This window comes from Oncorhynchus masou, chromosome 12 (genome assembly GCF_036934945.1).
Source record: "Oncorhynchus masou masou isolate Uvic2021 chromosome 12, UVic_Omas_1.1, whole genome shotgun sequence".
NCBI lineage: Eukaryota > Metazoa > Chordata > Actinopteri > Salmoniformes > Salmonidae > Oncorhynchus > Oncorhynchus masou.
Window position 1 is genome coordinate 78840720 of NC_088223.1, and position 16362 is coordinate 78857081.

The window sequence follows — 16362 nt, forward strand, 5'->3', positions numbered from 1 at the left end:
GGTTTTTGTCGTGCATTTATTTGGTCCACTCCATGAGACTGACATCATCTGCTTGTTTGTTTCTTTGCCTGACAGAGGATGCAGAGGAGAGGGACAAGGTGAAGAGGGCCGGGGAGTGCTGCAGGACGATCCTCAACTATGTCAACCAGACAGTGAAAGAGGCAGAGAACAAACAGGTATCTGATTATGGAGAGGACAACCAGTGGGACTGACACATGGTGAACACATGCACACAACTGGCTACACCAACAGTTGTCATGGTGCAGCCACGTTTCAATTGAAAACTGTGGGACACTTGCAAGCTTATTAAGCGAAACCAGTTCAGACTGCACCAATGGGATTCAAACACTTCCTACCTTAATATGGCTGTCTTCCAGTGTTAATTCTGCAATATTGTAATTATTCGCCTACCTCCTCATGCCTTTTGCACACAATGTATATAGACTCCCCTTTTTTTCTACTGTGTTATTGACTTGTTAATTGTTTACTCCATGTGTAACTCTGTGTTGTCTGTTCACACTGCTATGCTTTATCTTGGCCAGGTCGCAGTTGTAAATGAGAACTTGTTCTCAACTAGCCTACCTGGTTAAATAAAGGTGAAATAAATAAATAAATAAACAGTGGCTTGCAAAACTATTCACCCCCTTGGCATTTTTCCGATTTTGTTGCCTTTACAACCTGGAATTAAAATAGATTTTGGGTGGGTTTGTATCATTTGATTTACACAACATGCCTACCACTTTGAAGATGCAAAATATTTGTTTTATTGTGAAACAAACAAGAAATAAGTGCATAACTATTCACCCCCCCAAAGTCAATACTTTGTAGAGACACCTTTTGCAGCAATTACAGCTGCAAGTCTCTCGTGGTATGTCTCAATAAGCTTGGCACATTCAGCCACTGGGATTTTTTTCCCATTCTTCAAGGCAAAACTGCTCCAGCTCCTTCAAGTTGAATGGGTCCCTCTGATGTACAGCAATTTTAAGTCATACCACAGATTCTCAATTGGATTGAGGTCTGGTCTTTGACGAGGCCATTCCAAGACATGTAATTGTTTCCCCTTAATCCACTCAAGCGTTGCTTTAGCAGTATGCTTAGGACCATTGTCCTGCTGGAAGGTGAACCTCTGTCCCAGTCTCAAATCTCTGGAAGACTGAAACCGGTTTCCCTCAGGAATTTCCCTGCATTCAGCACCATCCATCATTCGTTCAATTCTGACCAGTTTCCCAGTCCCTGCCGGTTGGTGTTCTCGGTGTGATTAGAGGTGTTGGGTTTGCGCCAGACATAGCATTTTCTTTGATGTCCAAAAATCTCAATTTTAGTCTCATCTGACCAGAGTACCTTCTTCCATATGTTTGAAGAGTCTCCCATATGCCTTTTGGAAAACACCAAACGTGTTTGCTTATTTTTTTCTTTAAGTAATGGCTTTTTTTCTGGCCACTCTTCTGTAAAGCCTAGCTCTGAGGAGTGTACGGCTTAGTGGTCCTATGGACAGATACTCCAATCTCTGCTGTGGAGCTTTGCTTATCCTTCAGGGTTATCTTTGGTCTCTTTGTTGACGCTCTGATTAATGCCCTCCGTGCCTGGTCCATGAGTTTTGGCGGGTGACCCCCTCTTGGCAGGTTTGTTATGGTGTCATATTCTTTCCATTTTTTAATAATGGATTTAATGGTGCTATGTGGGATGTTCAAAGTTTTGGATATTTTTTTATAAACCAACACTGATCTGTACTTCTCTACAACTTTGTCCCTGACATGTTTGGAGAGCTCCTTGGTCTTCATAGTGCCGCTTGCTTGGTGGTGTCCCTTGCTTAGTGGTGTTGCAGACTCTGAGGCCTTTCAGAACAGGTGTATATATACTGAGATCATGTGACAGATCATGTGACACTTATTTAAATAAAGTCCACCTGTGTGCAATGTAATTATGCACCTTCTGAAGGTAATTGGTTGCACCAGATCTTATTTAGGGGCTTCATAGCAAGGGGGGATGAAACATATGCACCACTTTTCCATTTTTATTATTATTATTATTATTTATTTTTTTAAACAAGTAATTTCACTTCACCAATTTGGACTATTCTGTGTATGTCCATTACATGAAATCCAAATAAAAATACATTTCAATCACAGGCTTTAATGCAACCAAATAGGAGAAACACCAAGGGGGATGAATACTTTTGCAAGGCACTGTGTTTAAGTTGACCAGTTCCTCTGCTAAGCTATGAGATTGGCTTATCTCTGCTGTTTTTATTGCTGCCACCTGCTATGTCTGTTTTCTGCTAGCCTATCACAACCCCAGCCTCCACCTATTTGGTTCTGCTTTTTCCCCCATCAGGGGGATTGATATATCTCACTCACTGCCTGTATTATAATGGTAATAAGGGACACATGGCTCTGGCAGTCAGCTCCCATGAAGGAGCAGAGCCAAACACCAATACCAGATGTTTTGTCATCTATTTTGGTTTCTTAAAGGGTTAAACAAATATGTGAGTTTCCTGTCTGAACTCTATTAATGCAAAATGTAGTAAACAGTACAACTCTTGTGCCTGCTACCTTTCTACCAGAATATATCAGCTAAGGGACTGAATAGCATTTAGATCCTATTAAATGAGTGTTCTAACTGTATACTGTCTAGCCAGTATAAGTGTGTGTGCTCCTCTCCCTACAGAGGTTAGAGGACTACCAGAGACGCCTGGACCTGTCCTCTCTCAAACAGAGTGAGAACCCAATGATCTCAGAGTTCAAGGTGAGACTACTTGTGTCTCCATTTATTTATATGTATTTACCTTTATTTGACCAGGGAAGTTAATTGGACATATTCTCATTGACAAGAACCCCCGTTGGCTTAAAGCTGTAGAAAGGTGCCTGTTCTGACGTGTGTGTGTGTGTGTGTGTGTGTGTGTGTGTGTGTAGAGTCTAGACCTGACCAAGAAGAAGATGGTGCACGAGGGACCTCTCTCCTGGAAGGTCAACAAAGACAAGACCATCGGTACGTACCCATAATTCAACAGAATGTGTTTTAGCGGTGTAGAAATGTTGATCATGTAGAGAATAATAATAATTTTTTACCTTTAGGACAATTGCTATTTCCATTTTCAGCTTAGCCCTTTGGTACGCTAGAGTTGTCCTCATCCAATGCTGAAAAGCTAAGTAGGCTACAACATACAATAGAAGACTGAGAAGAAGACCCGGGGTTCACATGCTATAGTAGTTTTAGCCCACATGAGGACTAGCTTGTCCTGTTGAGTGTAAGTGATTTTCTGTGTGTTGTAAACCGTCTTCTCTCTATACCAAATGCCAGGACTGAGAGAAACAAAATGTTCCCCATGCCATACCAATGAATCAACAACTTGAGTCATGTTGTCATGAATTTCAATTATGTGTATCAATGTATTTCAGTGTCTGTGATGCCATTTGGTTATAAAAACAAAAGTATTACCTTGAACTTCCTCCTGTGCCCTCAGAGCTGTACACGCTGCTCCTGGAGGATATCCTGGTTCTGCTGCAGAAGCAGGACGAGCGGTTGGTCCTCAAGTGCCACAGCAAGAACTTGGCGGGCACCGCCGACACCAAGCACATCTTCAGCCCCATCATCAACCTCAACACCGTGCTGGTGCGCTCGGTAGCCACCGGTGTGTCCATTCAGTTCTAACAATATTAAAGCGTTTTCCCTCGTTTATGTTTCAGTAAAACGCTAAGGGATGGGGCTTGAGAAATGTAACCACCCTCAAATTCATAGACTATAGCTATAGCTATAGATGCAAGGACTGACAATCCATTGTATCAACATTATAGTTTTAACCACAAACTTATATTTTGGGTTTTGAAGGGGTACGACAATTGAACTAAGCTCATGAGGCATTTATATGTTTTATTCTTGAAGAATAAATCAAATGTATTTAGCAACTGTTATTTCCCTATTAAGGGGGCTATTTAGTGTGATTTATTTTTAAATCTGATATAAATAGTTATTGCTCTATTTGCTACGTTTCCATCTGTGTTGTTCTGAATGTTGCATCCCAATGAAAAGGCTCCTGGAATCATATCTTATCAAATTGCTTCAAGCAACACGTCTGTAGTAGCCTGGTCCCAGATCTGTTTGTGCAGTCTTGCCAACCACCATGTTTGGCATGACAGTGACTATTGGTGTAAGCTTTTTGGAACCTGCCTGATCTTGCAATAGCTTACATTCTGTTTTACTGACGTGAAATTGGAGTTGACTACACAGCTCAAACAGACCTGGGACCAGGCTATATCTAGTGGACTTTGGAGAGGAAAGACAACATAGAAGACTGTCAATATAATGTATGTTCTAATGTTATTGTCTCTTCTCCTGTCAGACAACAAGTCCTTCTTTGTGCTGTCTATGTCCGACAACGGAGCCCAGATCTACGAGCTGATGGCCCAGACCGTGTCCGAGCAAAGAACGTAAGTCTGTCTGTCTATCCCAAAGTCACTTTATTCAAGCATCCCATTCAGTTGTTACCTGGCTGGAACTAGAATTGCAAAAGTTCCCAGGTTTTCCAGAAATCCCAGGTGAGGGATTCCAGGGGAGAATAAGCAGGGACAGAATCCTCCAACCGAGATTTCAGAAAAATCTGGATGTGCTTGGTCCCTCCAAGCTAAGATGCTCTCAAAGGGATACAATGCCTTCAGAAAGTATACACACCCCTTTATTTCTCCACATTTTGTTGTCGCAGCCTGAATTTCAAATGGATTAAATTGAGATTTTCTGTCAATGATATACACACAATACCCCTTGAAATGAATAACAATTAAATGAAATGTATTCAGTCAATAAGTATTCCCAGGTTTTTCTGAGGGCACACACTTTATGTGTTATGAATGTATTGCAATGTTTTTAAAATGGTATAACTGCCTTAATTTTGCTGGACCCCTTGGCAGAAGCTAATGGGGATCCATAATAAATACAAATATTCAACCCCTTTGTTATGGCAGACCTAAATAAGTTCACAAGTAAAAATGTGCTTAACAAATCACAAGTTGGTTAACATGATCTCTATACCCCACACTTACAATGATCTGTAAGTTCCCTCAAACGAGTATGTGCATTTCAAGCTCTGATGCAAGCACAAAAACCAGAATGATTTTTAAACGCCTCGCAAAGAGGGGCACCAATTGGTTGATGCTGAATATCCCTTTGAGCATGGTGAAGTTATTAATTACACTCTACAAAGATACAGGCGTCCTTCCTAACTCAGCTGACGGAGAGGAAGAAAACTGCTCATGAAGGACAAGTACAATAGTGTCTAGTTTGAGAAACAGATGCCTCACAAGTCCTCAACTCGCAGCTCCATTAAATAGTACCAGCAAAACACCAGTCTCAACATCAACAGTGAAGATGCGACTCCGAGATGCTGGCCTTCTCAGTTGTGCACTGGGCCCCCCACTACTCTTTCTATTCTGGTTAGACAGTTTGCTCTGTTCTGTGAAGGAAGTAGTACACAGCGTTGGATGAGATCTTCAGTTTCTTGGCAATTTCTCAGATGGAATTGCCTTCATTTCTCAGAACAAGAATAGACTGATGAGTTTCAGAAGAAAGTTCTTTGTTTCTGGCCATTTTGAGCCTGTAATCAAACCCACAAATGCTGACGCTCCAGATACTCGGCTAGTCTGAAGAAGGCCAGTTTTATTGCTTATTTAATCAGAACATCAGTTTTCAGCTGTGCTAACATAATTGCAAAAGGGTTTTCTAATGATCAATTATCCTTTTAAAATGATAAACTTGGATTAGCTAACACAACCTGCCATTGGAACACAGGAGTGATGGTTGCTGATAATGGGCCTCTTTTTGCCTATGTAGATATTCTATTTTTTTTTTTTAAATGATCTGCTGTTTTTAGCTACAATAGTCATTTACAACATTAAAAATGTCTACACTGTATTTCTGATCAATTTGGTGTTATTTTAATGGACAGAATTTGCTTTTCTTTTAAAAACAAGGACATTTCTAAGTGATCCCAAACTTTTGAATTGTTGTATGTGTATGTATTTATATGACAAAACACATCACGACAAGAGAGACAACACTACATAAAGAGAGACCTAAGACAACAACATACTGTAGCAAGGCAGCAATACATTACAACACAGCATGGTAGCAACAGAACATGACAACATGGTAGCAGCACAAAACATGGTACAAACATTTTTGGGCGCAGACAACAGCACAAAGGGCAAGAAGGTACATCATGGAAAGCAGCCACAACTGTCAGTAAGAGTGTCCATGATTGAGTATTTGACTGAAGAGATTGAGATAAAACTGTCCAGTTTGAGTGTTTGTTGCGGCTTGTCGCTAGCTGCAGTGAAGTGAAAAGAGGAGCGACCCAGGGATGTGTGTGCTTTGGGGACCTTTAATACTAACTTAAATGAAAGAGTGAAAAGAAGGAAGCCTGTACAGAATAAAAATATTCCAAAACATGCATCCTGTTTGCAACAAGGCACTTAAATAATACTGTAAAAAATGTGGCAAAGAAATGACATTTTGGGAATACAGCTAGTTATAGTTTTGACTTAAATTAGCTTGAAAATCTATAGCAAAACTTGAAAGTAGCTTTCTAGCAATGCTCAACAACCAACTTGACAGAGCTTGAAAATTTTTAAAAAGAATGGCCAAATATTGTACAATCCAGGTGTGCAAATCTCTTAGAGAATCACAGCTGTATTCGCTACCAAAGGTGTTTCTAACTTGTATTGTCTCAGGGTGGTGAATACTTATTTAATCAAGATAAAATATTAATATTTTTTCATAAATTGTTTATCAATTTTGTGTAGATCGTTGGCCAAAAATGAAAATTAAATCCATTTTAGTCCCGCTTTGTAACAACAAAATGTGGAAAAAGTAAATTGGTGTGAGAACTTTCTGAAGTCACTGAAGATGGTGCACTTCCCAGGAAGACAGGATGGGCTCGCTTTCTATTTCTATGGTTGGTCTGTTTCTCATTAACTCCTCACATCCACTAGGTGGCAGTGTCTGATAACGCAGAGCGCAGAAACCATGAAGACGAAAACACACATCATACCTTTACTTCAGACCGAGTGAGTTCACTGGCCTTGTTGGCTTTTTATATACATTGCTCAAAAAATTAAAGGGAACACTAAAATAACACATCCTAGATCTGAATGAATGAAATATTCTTATTAAATACTTTTTTCTTTACATAGTTGAATGTGCTGACAACAAAATTACACAAAAATTATCAATGAAAATCAAATTTATCAACCCATGGAGGTCTGGATTTGGAGTCACACACAAAATTAAAGTGCAAAACCACACTACAGGCGGATCCAACTTTGATGTAATGTCCTTAAAACAAGTCAAAATGAGGCTCAGTAGTGTGTGTGGCCTCCACGTGCCTGTATGACCTCCCTACCATGCCTGGGTATGCTCCTGATGAGGTGGCGGACGGTCTCCTGAGAGATCTCTCCTAGACAGTCTGTGGTGCAACGTGGCGTTGGTGGATGGAGCGAGACATGATGTCCCAGATGTGCTCAATTGGATTCAGGTCTGGGGAACGGGCGGGCCAGTCCATAGCATCAATGCTTTCCTCTTGCAGGAACTGCTGACACACTCCAGCCACATGAGGTCTAGCATTGACTTGCATTAGGAGGAACCCAGTGCCAACCGCACCAGCATATGGTTTCACAAGGAGTCTGAGGATCTCATCTCGGTACCTAATGGCAGTCAGGCTACCTCTGGCGAGCACATGGAGGGCTGTGCGGCCCCCCAAAGAAATGCCACCCCACACCATGACTGACCCACCGCCAAACCGGTCATGCTGGAGGATGTTGCAGGCAGCAGAACGCTCTCCACGGCGCATCCAGACTGTCACGTCTGTCACATGTGCTCAGTGTGAAGCTGCTTTCATCTGTGAAGAGCACAGGGCACCAGTGGCGAATTTGCCAATCTTGGTGTTCTCTGTCAAATGCCAAACGTCCTGCACGGTGTTGGGCTGTAAGCACAACCCCCACCTGTGGACGTCGGGCCCTCATATCACCCTCATGGAGTCTGTTTCTGACCATTTGAGCAAACACATGCACATTTGTGGCCTGCTGGAGGTAATTTTGCAGGGCTCTGGCAGTGCTCCTCCTGCTCCTCCTTGCACAAAGGCGGAGGTAGCGGTCCTGCTGCTGGGTTGTTGCCCTCCTACGGCCTCCTCCACGTCTCCTGATGTACTGGCCTGTCTCCTGGTAGCGCCTCCAAGCTCTGGACACTACGCTGACAGCAAACCTTCTTGCCACATCTTGCATTGATGTGCCATCCTGGATGAGCTGCACTACCTGAGCCACTTGTGTGGGTTGTAGACTCCGTCTCATGCTACCAATAGAGTGAAAGCACCGCCAGCATTCAAAAGTGACCAAAACATCAGCCAGGAAGCATAGGGACTGAGAAGGGGTCTGTGGTCACCACCTGCAGAACCACTCCTTTATTGGGGGTGTCTTGCTAATTGCCTATAATTTCCACCTGTTGTCAATTCCATTTGCACAACAGCATGTGAAATTTATTGTCAATTAGTGTTACTTCCTAAGTGGACAGTTTGATTTCACAGAAGTGTGATTGACTTGGAGTTACATTGTGTTTTTTAAGTGTTCCCTTTATTTTTTTGAGCAGTGTATATTTTATATGTACTTTTATACACTCTGCTTTCTAATGAAAAAAGGCACATCGCCCTAGTTTATAATTTACATTTGTGTGTGCGTGCATACGTTTGGCATGTGTGTTGCAGTGTGGAGCGAGACGCAGTAGAGATTATCAGCACGGGGGTGCCCAAACTGAACAAAGACCCTGAGCGCACCTCCATGGGATGTACCCAGTCCCCAGGTATCAATAACTAGACATTTAATACATTTTCAAAAATCTAATCAAATCTAATTTTATTGGTCACACATATTTAGCAGATGTTATTGCGGGTGTAGCGAAATGCTTGTGTTCCTAGCTCCAACAGTGTAGTAGTATCTAACAATTCAAAAAAAACATCTACCCTATGAAAAGCTATGTGAGTTTGACTATTCTTCATGCAGCTGTAACACACCTTCATTACCCATGTATCTGTGTCCCCTAGAAAAAGACGTCACTTCCTTGCCGGGTCTGCAACCCACACCCACATCGACCAACCCATTTGACGGTGTCAAATCAGACGACGAGGAAGAAGAGGACTCGCCACTGCCAGACAGAAGAGAAGAACAAGAAGAGGAGGAGGAAGTGGAGGAGGTAGATGAGGAGGAAGTTGAAGCTTTTCTGGATGGAGAGCTGGCAGACAGACTGCCCATCCTCCAGGAGAGGTCACGCCTGGGCATCGCCATCGACGACGAGGATCCCGATGACGCCTTCGGCATGCCACCCTCCAGAGCCGAGGAGGCCCTAAGAACCTGTGAGTTCACTGCCTTATTAGCCTTAGACCAAAATGTCACATACAGTGATAGAATGACACATTGAATGGCACACTAAATGTTTTGCAACGGAAACTGAAAATGAGTGTTTCTTCTTGCCGAATGAACATGACTCTGTAGCCACGCTGACTCTCTCTCCTTATCCCAGTGGCAGCCCTGAGGCAGGTCCTTCTCAACCACATGACGAGCAGAGCAGAGGGCAGCGACAAGGACAAAGAGAAGGGGAAAGAAAAAGAGCAGAGGAAGGGCCGAGCCCCTGGAGGCCGCCTGCTGAGGACCACGTCCCTGAGGGGCCCAGAGGACAACAACAGTATCTCGGCCCCAAGCAGCGTAGCAGCACCCTCTACTGGCTCCTCGGAGAATGGCGCCTCAGAGAAGACCGAGGCAGGGAGGGAGGAGGAGGCCCCGGGGTCCAATGAACTACCGTCTGGGGACACAGGTTTCTTTGAGACTTCCGAGGAATACGGTGAGCCAACTGGGACATTCAAGGCAGAAAAGCCTTAGTCATGAATCGTTGTCGATGTCAATAGGAGACAAAGTTCTATTTCTACTTAAGAGGAAGTTAGGATATACTGTTGCTTTTATAGCATGTTTGAGGTTCCTTTTTAATTGTGGAAGTTAAAGTACTCAGGTGGGCATAACTTACCCATTTCCAACCGTCTCTCCCTCTCCCTCCCTCCCCATTTCTCTTTCCCTCCCTCCCCAGGCAGTTACATGGTCCTGGAGGGCTACGGGGCCTCGGGGAGAGCAGCACGGACAATGACGGTCAGGCGAGTGGCGGGGGGGGTGGGGCCCAATGGGGCCCGGACATCGACCTGAAGAAGCTGCTCTCCTCATCCTCGCAGACGGGGGGTGCCGGCCCCAAACTCAGACGCCAGGTCATGACCCACATCCGCCTGCTCCAGGCCAACCTGCAGCACCTGAAGGTACACAATCAACCCCCCTTAAGTAACATGAAGTTTCCCCCCCCTAGATCAGACCTGGGTTCAAATACTATTTGAAATCATTACCTCTGGATTTTGACAATGATGCCCTTTATCTACTTCCACACAGTTCGATGAACTTGTGGATACCGTTTTTATATCTCTGTCCAGTATGAAGGAGGTTAGAGGTAGTTTCACGCGCCAATGCTAATCAGTCTTAGCACAATAGCTGTCAGTCTATGGCTATCTGCTTGCACGGCACTAGTTAGCAACTTAAGTCAAACAGCACGCAGAGAAATAAAAATGGTATCCACGAGTTCATCTGACTCTGGGGAAGTAGTTAAAGTGCATCATTGCCAAAATCCCAAAGTATCCCTTTAAAAGTGGTTGATTGAGTATGCCTGATTTAGACCAATTAGAATAGTCCCAAAATGGCAAACCACGCCCATTTAGCACTTCAGGCAGGCTTGAGTAATCGCTTAAAAGTGCATTATGCAGAAATTGCTGTACCATTTCCTGGTTTCTAATATTCTAATAGTTCGCCTAATTTCAGTTTGTGACAAAACAAGCAAGTATAGTGTAGAGAATAATTGTACCATCTAAACCGTTGTGAAATTTTCAGCTGTTTAACCTAGTGTACAAAACTGAAAGTAAAAGACGTGAAAACGAAACTTAACAATGGGAAGCATAGAAATAGCGCACATGGAACAGATCTACCGCTTCTTAGACGTGCTTTCGATGAGAATGACATATCTATAACTCAGATTTCTATGTGAATTTGGTCAGATCTTCCAAAAACTGACATATTGCAGCTTTAAAGTATTTGAAAGATTTCAGATAAATCAGACCTGGCTTCAAATGCTAAGGTCAGTTTTTTGTTCTTAGCTGATCTTTGATGTGTGCCCCAGGGCATCTTCGGCCCAGAACTTGCGCTTTGAGTGAAATGTATGAGAAGGGGTTTATAGGTAAAGTTATTCAATGTCTATCATGCAGTCTCTCATGCAGCATGATCAAGACATCTGTTTGTCAATCTGCCTGTTTGCTCATACTATTATATTTGTTTTACTGTATGGGGCCATCTACCCATACACTAATTATATCCATCTGTATGTTCATATGTTCTACCAGAGCTAAGTTTCTGTCAACAATCTGCTTTCAGGAAGTGGAGACCAAGTATAATGAACTGCGCCAAAGGCTGACTGAAACAGCTACTGACACAGAGGAGAACAAAGGTACTGTGAATTATTGATACTGCATCCCATATGACACACTGTACTCTTTATCAGTAAAGTATCCGGGTGCGTCCCAAATGGCACCTTCTTCCCTATAAATTGCACTACTTTTGAGAGCTCTATGGGCCCTGGTCAAAAGTAGTGCAATTTATAGGGAAGAAGGTGCTGTTTGGGACGCACTCTGATACTTATCATGAACAGATACAACAGTAGTTCACATGCACAGGATGCTTGAAAGGGCTTTGGAGTACATACGCGTAGATATATCTTGTGCTCCACCGATACATAGTTATTTCTGCAGGCATTGAAGTTTGAGTAAACCGTACAGACGGGACAACAAACAGAATACGTATCACAACTTAAAACCAGATGTGTTGTTGGTTATCATAAGTATAGGTTTTGTGGTCAAATATCAAAGAGAAAAACACGATGAGGAAAGCAAAATCAAAATGTGTTTATTATTTCTCTTTTTGTTGTCTCTCTCGCTTCGCTCTTCAGATAATAGTTAGTGATGACAGAGCCCCTTCCCCTCCACCACAAGAGGACGAAGGAGCGACACGGAGGACGACACCTCTTCCTGTCCTCTGGAGGCCCACCACCTCAGCCCCCCACCCCTCCCATACTGCTGTGGCCCACAGTGGAGACTGGAACGATCAGGGGACCCCCCCAGCACAAATGGCAATCAGGGAAAAGAACGCCACAACTCACACAGCGTTCTCACTAGGACCATTCCACCCCCAAACACCCCACTTTGGAAATTAACACAAGTGCTGCTCAAAGTGTACTGACTACCACCACCATCAGGATATTAGTAGATAGGGATTGAAGTTATTTTTCAACCCCCGCTACTTCTCCTCCTGTGGATAAGAGTGCCATCTTCCCATTGCTCACGTGCATTCAGCATTCGGAACACACCACTTTCAATATATACATCGGGGGTCAGAAACACAAGTGTACGTGATGCTATAGTCCAAATGAATGGTTTGGACCGGGAGGACCACCGTGACAAAGGCTTAGCAGAGTGAGAATGCGGGGTGGAGAGGGTGGTCAAATATACATACCTCTTCAGTTGGAATCATTCCATGATTGATCAAATTCCACTCTAGCAAAAAATGGCAAGTTTAATCCGTGTGTTTTCTAAACGTAATACTATGTTAAGTGACCCCCCCCCCCCCCCATCATGCCTACAACATTGAAAGCCTTGTAGATTTTGATTAGGTATCTTAAGACGTCCTGAAGTAATTATTTAATCACTTAAGTCAAATGTTCCCTTAAGTTAGGATTCTCCCTTTTAATAGGTCCTCAAGTGATTTAGTGGATCTCACTAACCCGCATCCTTAGCATGAAGCCTTGGTCTTGTTCACAGTAGATGGTGAAAGAACAAATTGACAAACTCCATTTTCTTGGGAGATATTTCAGTGATATACTGCCAGTGGTGAGGTGATAACAGTATACCGGTAAGCGCTCCATTTGTTCACCTTTTGGTGTGGCTGGATCTCCTCTGGCTTGAGTTGTGGCTCTTGGGAAGCGCGTGGTGTGATATAGCAAAATACAAGAGGACAGTCATTAGAGTTATTGACTTCCCTCTGAAGTCATGTAGTATTCATCCATTCCTAATTGATAGGGACCCTCCTGGATCGGGGAACACCCCCAGCTCTTTGCCCAGTTTCCGTATACCTTCAATTTTTCTGGTTTTGGAACTAAACTCTCTACGTTACTGTACATCGTCCTTTGTGTACGAGCTACTGAGGAAATCTCATATATAAGCTTCTGGGGTGAGAACACAGGACCTGTGTAATTTCATGGTTGGATTGAGGAATGACTGGCACAACAAATATATTACTTTCACCAGCCGGAAGACTTGGATGAAAAGGACTTCTATGGACTATTTTAAATGTTTTTAAAAAATGACTAACAGTTATGAAAAACACTGCATCTCTTAAAATAAGAGCAATCTTTAAAGAAAAAAAAAATTTCTCTCCTGCTTTCTACATTATACAATCATGTATTACTTTGACAGAAACTACTAAAACCAGGAGAGAATAAGACTGCAACGTATCCCTAAAATATTAAATGTAATCTGTCTTTTTATTATTTTTGTCTAGACGTTATATTTTTATTATATTATTGTGAGCACTATTATTATGGTCTCTGGCTCTGTTGAAAACGTAAATAGTTATTTTAGGTGAGAGATTTAAATTTGACTGATCTATTGTATTAAAATGAAAGGAAAGTTAATCTTCCTGTGTAAAGGGAGGGAAATATGAGTTTGGAATATCGGCCAAAACTACACAACTTAAAATGTTCAAATATCATTAAAGAAGCTTGCTGGAAACACTGATGGTGGAGCGTTATTCTCTGTGCTTGGATGTGAAAATACTGCTGTATATTTTGGTATATCTTCTTGTTACGAATGTTTATGTTTCAGTTTATGAGCATTCTAGGGAGTTAGCAGTCCTAGCCACTGTGCTTCTACATCTGCATTGCTTGCTCTTTGGGGTTTTAAGATGGGTATCTGTATGGTATGGTCAAGGTAATTGTTTTGAACAGTCTGGCATGGACATGTTGGCCATGATTTGACCTGTAATCTGTCTGTCATACAGAAGATAAACCGAGAGAAGAAAAGCACTGACGCAGGTTAGAGTTGTACCCTGTCCACTATAGAATTTATGTAGGCGATGCGCTTGTAAGAGTTTATCCATAGAGATGTATAGATGACGCTAGTGCCAAAAGCCTGTTTCTAGCATAGACAGCACCATAGATGACTTAAACCATTTCAACAAGTCAACTGGGTGAGACTTTCCATGAGTTAAGGATCACATAATTCCATCCAGGTCATGAGGAAGGATCAGCCACTGAATTATACTTGTGAGCAAACATTCCATATCTGCAGGTGGCAGTAAATCACCAACCTTGGCCTTATACCTGTTTTATAGTGGTTCAAACAACACAATTCAGGTGGCAGTATGCACCCTCATAGAAGGACATTCTAATATGTATTGGGTCAGGGGGTGAATACTTATCAACTGATTTCAATCTGAATTGTAACATTTTGGCACTGTCAACAAGGACTGTCGCTGACTGGATGTTTTCTATTTGTCACACGATTCTCTGGAAACACTAGACAATGTCGTGCGTGAAAAGTCCAGGAGGGCAGCCATTTCTGAGATACTGGTTCCATCCGGCGTGCCTGACACCGACAATCATACCACACTCAAGGTCACTGGTTTGGCCCCTTCTAAAATTCATTTGAACAGTAACTGAATGCCTCGATGTCTGTCTGCCAGCTTTATATAGCAAGCCATGGCCACTTGACTCAATGTCGGTAGGAGCGATCTGTTTTTGTGAACGGGATGGTGTACCTAATAAACTGGCCAGTGAGTTTAGATACCTGCTATGCTGATTTTGTTTTAGTTTTTTTATATATATTTAACCTTTTTTTAAACTAGGCAAGTCCGTTAAGAGCAAATTCTTAGTTACAATGACGGCCTAACCCAGCCAAACCCTAACAACGCTGGGCCAATTGTGCCGCGTCTGATGGTACTCTCAATCATGTCAGGTTATGATACAGCCTGGAATTGAACCAGGGTCTTTAGTGATGCCTCAAGCACTGAGATGCAGTGCTTTAGACTGCTGAACCACTCGGGAGCCCAATGACGTAACATTATAAACTATACCATATAAAAACCTGCCCTGCTGAAGGGATGGTGCCGGAAGAAATGGCAGCAGTTTTACGGGCGCCCAACCAATTGTGCTATTATGTGGGTTTTTTCGCGGTATTTGTAACTTATTTTGTACATCATGTTTCTGCAACCATATCTTACCGCAAAAACGAGCTTCTGGATGTCAGGACAGCGATCACTCACCTCGGATGAGACAAAGAGCTTCTGGATGTCAGGACAGCGATCACTCACCTCGGATTAGACAAAGAGCTTCTGGATATCAGGACAGTGATCACTCACCTCAGATTAGACAAAGAGCTTCTGGATATCAGGACAGCGATCATTCACCTCGGATTAGACAAAGAGCTTCTGGATATCAGGACAGTGATCACTCACCTCGGATTAGACAAAGAGCTTCTGGATATCAGGACAGCGATCACTCACCTCGGATGAGACAAAGAGCTTCTGGATGTCAGGACAGCGATCATTCACCTCGGATTAGACAAAGAGCTTCTGGATATCAGGACAGTGATCACTCACCTCGGATTAGACAAAGAGCTTCTGGATATCAGGACAGTGATCACTCACCTCGGATTAGACAAAGAGCTTCTGGATATCAGGACAGCGATCACTCACCTCGGATTAGACAAAGAGCTTCTGGATATCAGGACAGTGATCACTCACCTCGGATGAGACAAAGATTTTTTCTTCAACAAACAAGACGCACAAGACATTCTCCAAACACCCCACAGAACCGACATCCCCGTTATTTGCAAGAGGAAGCGATGCAGGTACAGAGGTCAAAGAGCCGGATGTCTGTTCAGGGTCCGGAAAAGGCAAGTGGGAAAGCTGCCGTTACCGTCAATACTACTCGCCAATGTGCAATCATTGGACAATAAACTAGACGAGGTACGATCACAAATATCCTACCAACGGGACATCAAAAACTGTAATATCCTATGTTTCACGGAATCGTAAATTAAATGATGTCATGAATATTCAGCTAGCGGGATACACGCTGCACCGGCAAGATAGAACAGCACACTCCGGTAAGATGAGGGGGGGAGGTCTGTGTCTATTTGTAAACAGCTGGTGCAAGAAATCTAAGGAAGTCTCTAGATTTTGCTCGCCTGAA

At 42.9% G+C, this 16362-nt stretch overlaps 1 protein-coding gene across 1 annotated transcript in view; it reads left to right on the forward strand.

Moving 5' to 3' along the window:
• The window catches only part of arhgef12b (Rho guanine nucleotide exchange factor (GEF) 12b), a 106383-nt gene extending 92477 nt beyond the window's left edge, over window positions 1-13906 (forward strand). The window contains 13 exon segments of the mRNA XM_064982098.1: window positions 76-176; window positions 2668-2745; window positions 2913-2988; window positions 3464-3631; window positions 4340-4427; window positions 6984-7058; window positions 8747-8841; window positions 9083-9391; window positions 9559-9876; window positions 10117-10146; window positions 10149-10336; window positions 11493-11565; window positions 12064-13906. Of these exon segments, the coding sequence (XP_064838170.1) occupies window positions 76-176; window positions 2668-2745; window positions 2913-2988; window positions 3464-3631; window positions 4340-4427; window positions 6984-7058; window positions 8747-8841; window positions 9083-9391; window positions 9559-9876; window positions 10117-10146; window positions 10149-10336; window positions 11493-11565; window positions 12064-12074 (1610 nt within the window). The 3' untranslated portion in view covers window positions 12075-13906.
• The last annotated feature ends 2456 nt before the right edge of the window (window positions 13907-16362 follow it).